The 13,760-nt window shown below is 44.6% G+C and overlaps 1 protein-coding gene across 1 annotated transcript in view; it reads right to left on the bottom strand.

Annotated features, from left to right (window-relative positions):
- Positions 1-13,501, bottom strand: part of LOC120542044 (deleted in malignant brain tumors 1 protein-like) — a 94,518-nt gene extending 81,017 nt beyond the window's left edge. The window contains exons 1-3 of the mRNA XM_039774143.1: positions 13,474-13,501; positions 12,389-12,461; positions 10,943-11,260 (exon numbers count right to left, since the gene is read on the bottom strand). Of these exons, the coding sequence (XP_039630077.1) occupies positions 10,943-11,260; positions 12,389-12,449 (379 nt within the window). The 5' untranslated portion in view covers positions 12,450-12,461; positions 13,474-13,501. The remainder of the gene's footprint in view (positions 1-10,942; positions 11,261-12,388; positions 12,462-13,473) is intronic.
- Between the last annotated feature and the right edge of the window lie 259 nt (positions 13,502-13,760).

Below are 13,760 nucleotides of genomic sequence, written 5' to 3'. Positions count from 1 at the left end.
AGAAGCATTGCAGACGTACACCACGTGAATAACGACAGGGTGACCATTCAACTGGCTGGCAAGTAGTCACCACTACAGCACCAAGGTGGTCTGTGACATGGACATGTGTAGAAAGACAAATCCACTGATCACTGAAGAGCCCCTTTCATAAGTAACACTGATAAGCCCTGCTGTGGTAGACGAGGCCTAAATGAAGGTACCAGAGTTGAGGGGAGACAGTGAAGTTCTCCAGGTGCACAGCAGAGCCCATCTGACTGGCAGAATCACATCATGGGATGGCACCTGCTCAGCTCAAGAGCATGATGCACCATGGAGGGTGGTGAAGGTGGTGGCACAGGTCTGCCATCTGTTCAGGATGTACACAACAGGAGAACCAACACACCGTATGTATGTCACAGGTCCTCATGTGCCTTTGGTTGCCATTGGATTATTGTGAACTGTTCTGAGGAGAAACACAAGTAGGACTTTCACTGCACTGAGGACACCTGACCACAAAAACTTGAACTAGCAAGAAGTCAGGTGGGCTCCTCCAACACAGAGCCTCATCTGCGCCAGGGGGGATTCTATTGGGCATTATATGGGATCAGCGCATCTAAGCAATCTGTGGGCTCCAGCTGTAGAGAACTGAAGGTCCAGAGAATGAACTCAAAAACATGGAACTGACTGATGATAAAGAAGAGTAGTAGGAGATAACGGCTGCTTATTGCAGATGTGAACGTAAATCTGCCAGAACACGTGAAACATTTGATGAAGAGTATCCCACTGCTGACACCAAGTGAAGTACTGAGCATGCCCAGAAGATTCACAAGACGCACTCTCAGTGTGTTCTCGATCTGCAGGTACAGCGGATGTGACCACCACAGCTTTGTTGTTTTTTTTTTGTGATTCTTTTTCTGTGAAGATTTGTCTGTCATCTAAGGTGACACATGTGGCATTGATGGCTGAGGCAGAGAGAATGAGACAGGTGAGTGATTTAATTCCTTTATGAAGAGACTCTTTCATTTGAACCTCCATTTTTAAAGGCTGATCACCAGAAACTCAACCGGGGGACACTTAGAGTCCTCAGTTTGTAGCCCTGCCACGTAAGGAGTGTATTGAAATGTTTTACCTGTGTGTGTGTGTTGTATTTCATCTTGTTTGTCTTTTATGTGCTTTTCAGCTTCTTCTCAGATTCAGGTGGAGGAGCCTTTGGCAGTTCAGGATCGGGTGTTGCGAGGCAGCGATTGGCAGCATTGCCTTCATGGGCGGGTTCTAGTTGGACAGCCAATGGAGGGTCAGAAAGCCGAAATTGAAATCAGCAAGAAAGGAAGAGATCAGATGAAGGAATAGTCACTTTGCCTTACAAGGGAGATAGGACTGACACTATCGAGGCCGAGGAACAAATGTACAAACATCTCACCCCGCACGCTAGAGTAAAGTTAGTGAGGTGGCCACCCGCACGCCTTTTTTCTTTCTTCCTTAAGACTGTCGCTAGTCTTTGGATTGTCGTTTTCAGAGGGTGAGATCAGTGACCAGTCCGTCCCAATCTGATTGCCCTCCTTCCTTCAAGGACAATGACCCTGTGGACTGAATTTGTGTAAAAATCTATCTGTCTGTCTCTAGTGTTTTGTTCATATTAGTGTATAAATATCTGTATATGTGCATCTCCTGACCGGGGCGTCTTTTGTTTCTTCAAGTCACCTTGAGAGTTTTGTGTATATTTATGTGTATAAATGTGGGGTTTGTCAGGACCGGCCATCCTTTGTAACGAAAAGTGGGAATGTGGTGTGTTTGAGGGAATGTCTGTGCTATGGGATGGGCATTTGCTTGAGGGACGAATAAAGGGAACTGTGTATATATATATATATTGCTACTGCAGTGAGTAAAAGGGTGTAATTGTTTAGTTTAAATATATCTATGTTTGTAAAGTTTTCTCTTGTGTTGTTCCACGAATGTTTCCTTTTCTTTTTGTCTTTGTGTAACACTAAACTTTGAGGGGAGAAGTGACAGCACAGGCAGTGCTGAGAAATGTGCTGTCAATGCAGTGTGGCCCTCTTTGAGCCTTAGGGTGACAAATATACTGACTTAGGAGATAAGAAAAAAAAACCAGAACTGACTCTGCCTGGGGCCAATTTGAGCCAAGAGACAGTGGCACCACCTAGCGTCACTTTGTTGTTATTCTCACGCCATCAGATGTCATTTTTCTTTAATAGATCAGTTTACTAAACAGAGAAGGAAGGCCGTGTTGGCACCATAAACTGCTTTTGATTTAGAGACCCTTCGTCCCTTGACCACCACACTGGCTTCAGAGTGGAGTGCAGCTCAGTGGTGGTGGGTTCAGTTATTTCTACTTCCCGAGGAGCTTCACAGACCACCAGCCACTAACACAACACCCCTGTCCAGTGAGACACTCTGGTCACAGTTGACACATGCTATAGTGTCCAGTCCTAACTTGGCACAACGCACTGAACTGAAATAACAGCTGACCAGGGTTACAACGTCCAGCCCACCTCACACCACCACTGACACAAAAAACATGGGTTACCCTCATGATTGGTATGAAGACAGTGCTCTGCGCCTCCATAATTGTCGGGTTGATCTTCATCCCAGTTTGAGTAATCCCACCTGGAGCCATCTGTCCAGCGCCACTTTAATTCCTTGGAAACACAAGCACTGAGGTGAGCCGTGGACTCTGCATCACATCAGGACTTCATTCCTCACCCACTCTTGGATGGTCTGCCCTCCCCACTTAGGACCTTCAGAGAAACATCAAGGAGGTTGACTTACCCTCACGACATCAGAGCCCCCCAGCCAGGTGCGCGGGTCGGTGGCATCCCTGCTTTTAATCAGACTGGTGATGAACTTGTTGGCATTGCCATTGTGCACTGACGCCAGGTTTCCTCCAAGGCGGACACAGTGTAACTGGGGGATGACACAAGGGGTCCATGGTAAGTAAACCTGCTGCTACTTTGACTTCATTGGCCATAAGCTAATCGTGCTACACTCAGAAATCAGGAACCCCAGTACGCCCGTTTCCACACTCACATCGCAAAGTATAAAAAACTCAGTGTAAAGCCACGGTCATTTTCACGCCAGCTCATATCACTGCATACGCAAGTATTCGGCTTGGTTATGCAAACTGGTGGCACCCAGCATCAAAGCAGTGCTGCTGTTCCTCTGTGGTTTTCCTTTATTTATTTGATTCACGTCCTTGACACGGTTTTATCAAATAAACTGAAATTAACCGCATATCATTTTTTAAATCAAGGCATCTGATTGTAATCAACCTGTAACAATATAATGGTGCACCGAATGACCAAACTACTCCAAATACCAGTGTTGTTACTCTCAGTGCACCACTCAGAGATTTTAACCCACTGTATCTGAGTGTGCTCTACAGCAGCTGATCCGAAAGAGAATTATCAGGGTACAGCTCCTAGCACACGCTACCTCAGCCATGCACACAGTCTATTTGAACTGCGCTCATACGACAAACGTTTCAGAGCCTTTCCTGTTCAGACCTCGCGGTTCACAAACAGTTTCATCCCAAGAACTCTAAACGCCTCAGTCAGTCCATCAGGTGCTCCTTGTAGACCAGTTAGGACTTATAAGAACAATCACCTCACTGGAAACTTGCACTACAGTTGTAACATTGCACAACCTGAGCCACTTATGCTTTCATATTGTATATTTTTCATTGCTTTTTTATCATATTATTATTATTATTATTAATAAAAATAATAATAATAATAATATTGTTATTGTTATTGTTATTATTATTGTTTTTGTTGTTGTTTTACCATTTTATAGGAAAACTAGCAAAATCCCCGCGCTTTGCAGCGGCGAAGTACTGCTTTTAAATTTTTATTAAGAAGAAAATTAAATCTTTTTAAACTGAGGGAAAATATCCCAATAATTATTTGTTAAGGATCTCTTTGTATACCACATTGTGAGTTCGGCCCTCCGGTTGTAATCTGACCAAGCTGTGCGCTGAGCCTACTTTTGAGAATGCAACGTCTAGTTTTGTCCAGGAGGAAAGTAATCTCGCCTCAAATGAATGGCAACCTTTTGTAGGGTCTGTCCCTGAGACGTATTAATTGTCATCGCGAAGAAGAGCCTTACTGGAAATTGGAGGCGTTTGAATTGAAATGGGAGATCAGAGGGTATAACGGGGATGCCAGGAATAAAAATTCTCTCCCCTGAGCCACTGCCAGTAAAAAAATTGCCTCAATTAGGTTCTTTAGCGTGTCTATTAAGTTGTGGATTTTTCTGTGAGTATTTGGCGGCAGCGTCACGAAGTTGTTTCCACAAGACCGCGTTAGCTGCGGAGCTCAGCTCGGAGTGAAATAAAGTGAATGAAATGAGGTGAATGGGAGGGGAGATGATGACGTGACACCCCAACCCACCTTAACTCTCCATCCCTTCACAAACACAGTCTCTCGGATCCCAACTCTCCTTTATATAAATCAAAAGTTCAGATAAAGGACTGGGGAACGTGTGGGGATTGTGTGTGTCCGAGTGTCTAATTTATATGTGTATATAGTTGTAATATAGGTTAAGTACATGTGAATATATTTGCGCTGTTTATAAATAAGATATTCTTTCCGTGTCTTTACCTTGCTTTCTTTTTTTCCTGAATTCTTGTCGGCAGCGTCTCTATGAAGTTGTGGATTTGCCTGCAAGTATTTAAGTGACAGCGTGATGAACTTGTTTCTGTCTTGCCACATCAGAAAATGTACCATGACGTTTGGGCAGCCAACTACGTGGGAGGTGAGGGAATAGGGGACGCAACTCCGCCTCACATGGTGACCGAGCTGCAGGCTATGGCCGTATATATGTACGTAAGTAGGATTCAGTTATGACCGTTACGCGTAGAATTTCTAAATGAAACCTGCTTAACTTTTGTAAGTGAGCTGTAAGGAATGAGCTGCCAAATGTCAGCCTTCTACCTACATGGGAAGTTGGAGAATTAGTGATGAGTCAGTGAGTCTGTGAGGATTTGCCTTTTATTAGTATAGATACGTTTTTGGAGGATTTTGCATATTGAATCTCATTGTACCATACAATAACAATAAAGGAGTTCAATTAAATTCAAAAGAAGAGAGCGCCTCGTATTTACTGGTGATGACGACTCGCTCCAAAGTCGATTTAGAATTCCAGGCAGAATCTTCTTAGAGTGCTTGATATCATTTTTAACATGAAATACAGTAAAGTAAATGTATATTACATTATACAGATACATTTTTTTTAAACTTCATTTAAATAATGTATACTGTGAATTATTAAATATGCGAGGACTCGGTGGCACAGTGGTAGCGACAAGCTGCTGTATTAAATTATTTCATTGAAGGTCGCTCACAGCCAAGCAAGCATCTTGTGTGAGACATGAACAATCACTGGACGAGGCGCCAGCTCATCAGTATCACTGCGGCACCGTCTTTAACAATGTGCTTTAATATATCAAATATATATAATTAATTTATATGATATCACGTATACATCTCAGTATTTTAATTATTCAGAGAGCTGTAATATCACGAATGTCATGGATTCTGTGTCCTGTTGGAGGAAGAGAGCCGGTTTAAGAAGCACGTAGTGATTCACACACATGGAGCACAAAGAAGATCAAATACAAAACAAAGCATTTAACGTGCGACTTTAATTACGATGTGATTTGAGAAACGAGTAAATTAAACGATTTTAAGATGAAGTTTATGATGTGTTCTACTTTAATGACAAAATAAACTGCGTGATTAAAGTGGAACTTTCAGGATTAAAGTTGACATTCCGGCCTTTTTTTTTCCACTGTGTCCCTATTTTTATTTCTCTGTACCCTAATAAGCTGTCATGTGACACTCAGATGGTGGGCTACGACTCGCCTTTTCACTTTGATATCTGACAACTCCTTTTCTGTTTCGCCACTGTGTGACTTTGTGAACTTGACCTTTCGCTCAGCTTGTTTATACCGCTGCTTAAACCAACAAATAGTATGTTTTTCTTTGCCTCCACTTGCCATTCTTTTTCTCCTGTTCTTTTCCCATTGTCTTTTCACAGAACGCTGTACTTAAAGAATATTTATATTGATTTGTATATTTAAACAGGTGTAATTCTGAGAGGAGATGGGGTGGGGTGGCAGGCGCCTGCACTAGTGTTACATGTCACGCAGACCAGGATTTATGTAGCAGAAGTGCGTGGATGTTGGCTTACTCACGGTTTTGTACATCTGAATTTTTTGGTGCGTACGCACATTTCAACTTTTGTCCGTATGCCATGTTTTAGTGTGAATTCTACACATTGCGTTATTCATGAGGCCCCAGGTGATGTGTCTCACTTGACACACAACAGGAATCTCTTTTTCAAAGAAGTCCCACAGCATGTCCATGTTTGAAGACCCCTGGTCTTCGCGTCATCATGGAGGGCAGACCTTAATGTGTCAGAACATCTGGAGATGGTGAAGAAAACGCCCTGCAAATCCAATTGATAACACCAACAACTGCACGTCTCAACACATCTTAACAATAAAAACATCTTCTGAAACATAGGAAGTAGAGTGTGGCGTCATGTGAAGGCCGACGTGTCTCCATGTTTAGCAGATAACAGTCGAATCAAACACAGCTGGATAAGGATGAAGCCGGCAGGTGGCTTGGTGGCGTTGCTGTGATGCAGCAGTTCGGCCAACTTTGAGAGAAGAGAGTGTGGTGTGGGGCCTTCAGCCTCCTCTTCTTCCTCAATATGTGGGGTCACCACTTTCAAGCAGACTTCTTCACACTCCTCCATCTTAATATTTGTTTACATTTGACTTCTCCTCCCTCAGATCTTTACTCATTGAGTTGTGACCCTCCTGCCCACATAGTTGTCACCTCATCTCATGACATGGCCACACCATTGCTGTCATTTAAAACTCTTGGACCTTCTTTGTGGTTTCATTCTTCCCTCATTTTTGATCTTCTCTGTTTGTGTCGCTCCTCCCTCAGCTTCTCCAGGCTTGCCCTCTGGTGGTCCACGTTTGAGCTCCCACCTTGTAGAGTCTCTCCTTCATCATAAAGCTTCTCCTTCCCTCATTCACACCAGAGTGCCGTTTGCATTTGTTCCAACTACCAGGATTACTTGTTGGGTACACAAGATGGCAAAGCACGGTCCTTCATTTGCAGCAGTGAGCAACCAAATGATTTTATGAAGTTTTTAAAGATTTTCCTTATTTTTCTGTTCGGTGGGCCCTTAACCTGCAATTGCTCCGTCCTGGGTATGACGTTAATCTGCATCCAGTCCCACAAGTAGGCCCTCCAACCTGCAGTGAAAAACCTGGGGTTTGGTGGCAGAATTGGCACTCTGGCTACCATAAAAAACCTCCCCCTGTGGTGCTGAGGTGTCACCCGTTGCATGGCTACACGTGGGTCCCAATCTGGGATCCTGAGTTGCTTCGTCGTGTGGTGGGTACGGCAATGCGCTGTATCAGCACGTGCTAACTGGGGAGTCTAAAGCACTGGCGCTGTGTTTAGAGGGCCAACATGGCATCATCCTACACAATGGGCAGAGAGAAAGTAAAAGAGCACACTGCCATCGTTAGCGCCTGGAAGCCATTTGATTTTTAGTGGTTTCACAAGACCCCCAGTGCAGTGACTCCGCTGAATGCTGGACTTTCTTAAAGGATTTTGGGTGGTGGTCTCTTGAAAGTCTGTTGATGCCCTAAAGCTGGTGTCTTTGTGTCACAGCAGTGTCACTGCCCGTCCCTTTTCACAATCAACTGAGGTGCCACCGGTGGGCTCAGCACAAAGGCTGCACATCTCAGAGCGGCTGTTCAACACCCCAAGCGGTGGTGGGATTTTTTGATTCCCTTGCATGTGATACTTTTGTGTTTCCTCCATTTTGTTAATTCCTCCTTCAGTTTAATTCCTTATTATGGGTTCATGGATGGCTCAGGAGTGCCCCCTGTATTCTATAATGTCGTATGGCATTTTACATCTTGACTCTTGATTCTATATAGCGCCTTTCTTGGTAAACACTACCCTGGTGGGCTTGTCACCTACTGTGTCTTCTTTTCACTTTCAGACTTGGGGGGCCTGAAGCTGTTCATTCAGCAGCAGGTGGGGTGCCAGTCTGTCACAAGGAGCTGCCATGTAATTGAGTCAGAGACTTGTGGTTATAAAATTGAGAGGCCTGATGTCACCCACCTGCCACGTCTCTGCCATGCACCCCATGGCACACTCAACTCATTTCAAAGCTGAGACCCCACTCATCCACATCATTCCCACAATGTCACCCAGAGCCCTCCAGATGGTACAGTACCTTTGCATCAATCCAGGACTTCTTCTCTGTAAAGAATTGGTAGCATCGGCCAGAGTATCTCACCCATCCCTGTTGGCAGGAGCCGAGACTGGAAGACATACCTGAAAATTAGACATCACTGGTTAATGGCGGCCATCAGGTGGCTTTGTGACACTTCTACACATCTGCACAATCCTCTGACCTGCGGGCACCTTTTATGCTAACTGCGGGCTGCTGCCACCCCATTGAGTTCATGGGTGACACCAGAATGGCATTTGGACAGGGTGTTGTGTATGTTAGGGGTGCTGTCGAGATGATCTGAAGGCAGAATGAATATGAAGAAGTGAAATAAAAAGAGGAGAACAATGATAAGCCGTCAATTTGTGTGAAATTCAGTCTGCAGCAAAACATAAATGTTCTTCACATCACTGCCGCCTGTTTGGCAGAGCTCATCAAACTGGTAAAGCTATGCCACCTGCTTGTGCCCGTGTGCCATCCACTAGGACATCTTAACCCTCATCTTCTGTTCTGTGCCATGTGAATGTGCCAGTAGTGCCAGCCCTGACCACAAGGCCTGTCTGATGTTCTTCACTCACAGAGTGCACTGACCAGTCACACCCTAACTTGCTGACCACTAGTGGCCCAAGGCATCACGTTTACGGCTCTCAAGGGGTCACATGATGTAGTGTGACGTGTTACTCCTTCATGTCATCCACAGTGATTTACTACCCATAATAAGCCCAAACAGTTTCCAGTCCTCTTATTACGATCATTAACTCACCTAAACATATGAGGTCTCTAGAGACTCTGAACGTGTAAAGTGTCAGGAGTTTTATTTGCGCATTTTAAGTGCTGTGTTTGTAAACCAAAATCTTCTTTCTCAGGATTCTTTGTGTCTTTGTATGTTCATCACAGCGTGTTTCTGTCTTGTTGCTTATTCTTTAGGTATTTATGAGTTTAGAGAGTTGAAAGATAAGAAAAGAAAAGCCGTGACGCTTAACACACAGCAAACCTTGGAAATGTCCAGTCGTTAATAGCAGACGACGAGTCAGAGAGGCACACGGACGCAGCAGGGAGACAAACGATGAACAACAGAGTAAGACTCTGCAGACTGGTGACACTTCTGATGCCATCGGATCATAAATGTCCAGGGCATTGTAGATGGGTAGAGCTCAGAGGAGGAGGAGGAGGATGAAGGTGAAGGGGGCAGGTCACTGCAGCAGCCCCTCAGAGTGAAACAACACAAGTGACAACACCTGAAAAAAGCAAAAGTGGACAAAAACACAGATGGTGCCACACGGGCTCAGTACCACTGGACTGCAGAACAGATGAAGACTGCAGAGTGTGCCAGGAGCCACGTCACAACGATCAGGAAAATGACACTCTAGTCAGACGTTACTGTGCTGAGTAACACACTGCAAGGGTGTAATTAGATAGAAATATTACAAATTAAAGGTAATTATGTACTGAATTGTGTTTTAACAAAAGTGAAGTCTTCACACAGGAGGTTTCAGTAAAGATTTGGACACGTATGGCCATTTGTGGCTTGATTTGCATATGTACATATGTGGGGTCCCTAAAGACCCCAGGTATGTAATAGTGCTTGAAAGTCCAGTGTATTCAAGGGTTAACGCTGGAGGGTGAATCTGATTGGCTGCACAGTGACACTTGCCTTGATTTGCCTTAATGAATCTTTTCTTCCTCCTTTTGTCACAAGTTATGAATATTTGAATCTTCACTTGAAACACGGGTGTGCATTGTCAGTCCTGCATGATTCAATTCAGGGTCACAGAGGGCTGACAACAAACACACACACATATTGTTGGGAATATGAGAGAGAGGGAAACCAAAATACCTAAAAAAAATAATAAAACCCACAACAACAACAACATACACAGACATGCCAACTCCATACCAACAGAACCTTGGCACAGGGATCAAAACCAGAACACCAGATGTGTGAGATGGCACCACTAACCACTGAGCCACTTTGTTAAAAATAAAAAAATACATTTTCAATAAAATTCTATAAATGTTACTATAAGAATAAATAAAAATCAGGAGTGTAGTCTCTTTGCTCGACATTCTCGTATACTCAGATATGTTGATGGATATTTGAGAAGTAAACCACAAGACAAGGGTTAGATTTTTATATTATGTACATTAAAGACCCATCAACAACAAATCCAATCAAATTAATAACATATTGAACAATTATTATAAAAGTAAAGCTGAATAAATCGGACTCTGCAGCTGCAGGAATAACAAACCAAAGTACGTGTTCAGGTAAAGTGACACATCCAGTCGATGGATTTGGCCCAAACGTTAATCCAGATCTATAATTTTGGTGTAACAACCACATACCAAATTTCATCGATCCATCTCGTTGCGTTTTTGAGTTATTGTGCTTACACACACACACACACACATACACATAATTCTCAAAAAAGGACTCAGGAAGGTCTAAAAAGATTCATCAAAATCTCGAGGTTAATTTTTCATGATTACTGTACTTTGCATACGAGAAAGTAAAACGAGTGACGTTACAAATGATGTACTTTTAAATTTGGAGTCCTATGCTGATCTGCTTGTTTGATTCCACGTATTCAGCAGATCTTCATTTTGAGTTTTGCATTCCAATCAGTAACCTCAGAGTTTGTTACACTTTATGTTGAGGAGGCAGACATGTCACACCTACTTGAACAGACGACCCCAGCATCTTCATGTGAATCACAGTTATGCTTTCCCAGTCCACTATGTTGGCACAGCATCAAGGACGACTCTTTCCCTGTGCAAGCAACATCATCCATCCAGATCTTTCCGCTGCCTCCTCCAAAGTGGGCAATTCCTGGTGCTGAGATGGCTCTGCCACATCCCAGCTGCCTGCAGACAACTTTAGCGTCATTCAAATCCCATCCGTAATGAGAGACGCTTCCCCACTGGCCCTGATGAAACACCTCCACTTTCCCAGAACAGCTGTTGCCCCCATTAACAAGTCTCAGGGGGGTGTTGGGGTCTAAAATGAAGCAAAACAGAAATTAACAAGCTAACACTGAGAGAATGGTGACCACAAAAACTTGAATGTGTCACTTGTGGTGACATTGGATCAGGTCACAAGTGCCGGTCATCCTCAGTCTGCAGGGTCACCAAACGTCCCCTGTTTCCTGTGACGGTCCCAGTCTGTGTGTCCCCACTGATTACAGGAGGTCTTTATGTGTCACACACACCACACGTGACTGAGTTCTGTTTCAGGTGACTTGTGGGCCATCGCATTGAGCCCCTGGCTGGTGCTGAGCCCACCTTCCTGCTCTTAGTTACGATACGGCAGTAGAAACACACCGAGTGAGGATTATTTAATAAATGATTTTTATTTTTTTTTGATTCTTCACTCACCGTGTGGACACACACAGCAGTTGCTGATCACGTAACATTTCAGCGTCACCACGTTTCCCATCACAATGCATGGTGGGTCGCCTTCTCCGTCAGTTACAAGGGGACTTTCATTTAGCGTTTGGTCCCCGGCGCTTTTGACTTTGACTTTGATGTTCTCGTTCATCTTTGGTGGTCTGAGCTGCTGCCTGTACCTCAACTCTCCGTCACCTTCTGATCACACACTTGTGGCTTGCCAACTCCTCCTAGGGTGACAGTGGCACACGGACCTCTACCAGCTCTAAAGTGGCACAGCAGTGATGCCAGTTCTGCTCTGATCTGACCAATCAGATGTACCGAGGTTCACCTTCATCTTACTTTAGCGGTGTGTGCAAATGAGGGACATTGAGCAGCTCAGGAGGGACATTTAGGACTTGTGCTCTCCAACTTCAGAGCTCAGTGACATTTCTGACTCTTTTGTTTCAAGCCTGTGCCCTGTGGGGTGACGTCATCGTCATCGTGAGTACAGGAAGTGCTAATGTGGGTGTACGTTTTATTACACTCTAATGTCAGTTAGAGCAGAAAATTCAAAATGTCAACCCTCTGACACCCAAACCAGTCACCACCACTGCCCTTCTCCCCATCCCATGAGGCTCTGCGACACATCACATGACCTCATACCTCTGACATTGTCTCCCGTCCCCTGACCCTCGTTTAGTGAGACCACTGGTGCTGGTGTGGTGACAACATGAAACGCTTTAGTTAGCCGACTCACCTGCAGCTGTGCTGAGACTCGCCATCAACCCGACTAGTAGCAGTGAAAACATCGCAGCCATTGTGCTCAGGATCTGTAAAAGAGAGGAGAATAAGTGGAGCAGAGAGATGAAAGGAGAAGGACAGCTGGACCTGTGAGAAGACACGCAGCTGAACCTTCACCTCTGACTGGTCTGAGGGTCTCTCAGCTGATGGTCTTAGTTAGCCGTCGTCATATGGTGGGCCGGTGAAATGAAGTTGATGAGCCTGATGGTGACCATCACGATCAGAGAAGGCAAAGAATACACAAGCAAGAAAACGCTGATGGCGTTGTGGTGTTAATATCAAAGGAAGTGAGGAGAAGATCAGGAGAAGAGACGCGTTGGAAACTGGAGGATCAAACATAGGAGCATCGAAATCATCAGACAAGGATCAAAAGTCAAAGTGGAAATAAAAGCCACAAAGTGCAAAGAACACGTAGAGAAATGAACCTCAAGGATCAGAGTGTCATCTGTCTAGGGACAGAGATGTGACGTCAATGACGACCTTCTACTCAGTTCATCACAGAGAGTCCTAAGAACAAGAAAGGATGCATTGACTGAGAAATCCGCGGCTCTTTACACCCCGAGTGTCCATCGTGAACCTCAGTGGCCCAACATATCTGATGGCCGAGCTGCAGGAACACCAGGCTTGTCCGAGGATTGTTGTGACCCGGAGAAGGTCAACCAGGAGTGAGACGCAGTGCAGCAAAGCAAGTGGTCAAAGCCATGAAATGTGAAATAATCGACAATCACAGCAAATGGGGAGAAGTTAACAAGAAGAGGAGAGCAGAACGACAGAAAAGTAAATGTGGCATTCAGAAACAGACGACACCAGGGGAGACCCACAGAGAGGTGGTGCATGACAAGACCACCGTGTTTATATGTCACAATCTACAAAGAACACAAGACGTGAACAAACAGACACGTTGTCAGGTACAATGAAGATAAACCACAGAAATGGAAGCGTCAGGTGAAAACCCACAAAACACGCGTGTGATGAGTTCACTTGACGAGTGCGACGTCCACATCTCCTGACCAGCTGGGATGTGCTCAGCTGATTCCTTACCTGTGGTGCTCGACTGGCAGTGGTCTGGTGGGTCGGCTCTCTCAGGACATTCAGGAGTCCTCGGCTTGCTGGGAGTTTTTATGGTGTGGCAGGGGCGCCGGGGTCCATGACGTCATATGCTGGTGTCAACATGAACATCCTGGAGGAGGGCTTCAGCTTCGGTTCATCAGGTCCAATGTTTTGTTAAATGTTTTGTTTTCCTTACGTTTTGATGAATTTTATTGTTGTTGCTCTCCATAAATAACAATGAAGTCTTTAAGCACCAAACACCTGACCAGGACACCAGA

The sequence above is a fragment of the Polypterus senegalus genome, chromosome 13, assembly GCF_016835505.1.
Source record: "Polypterus senegalus isolate Bchr_013 chromosome 13, ASM1683550v1, whole genome shotgun sequence".
Classification (NCBI taxonomy): Eukaryota; Metazoa; Chordata; class Cladistia; order Polypteriformes; family Polypteridae; genus Polypterus; species Polypterus senegalus.
This window is presented reverse-complemented; position numbering and strand designations above follow the sequence as displayed.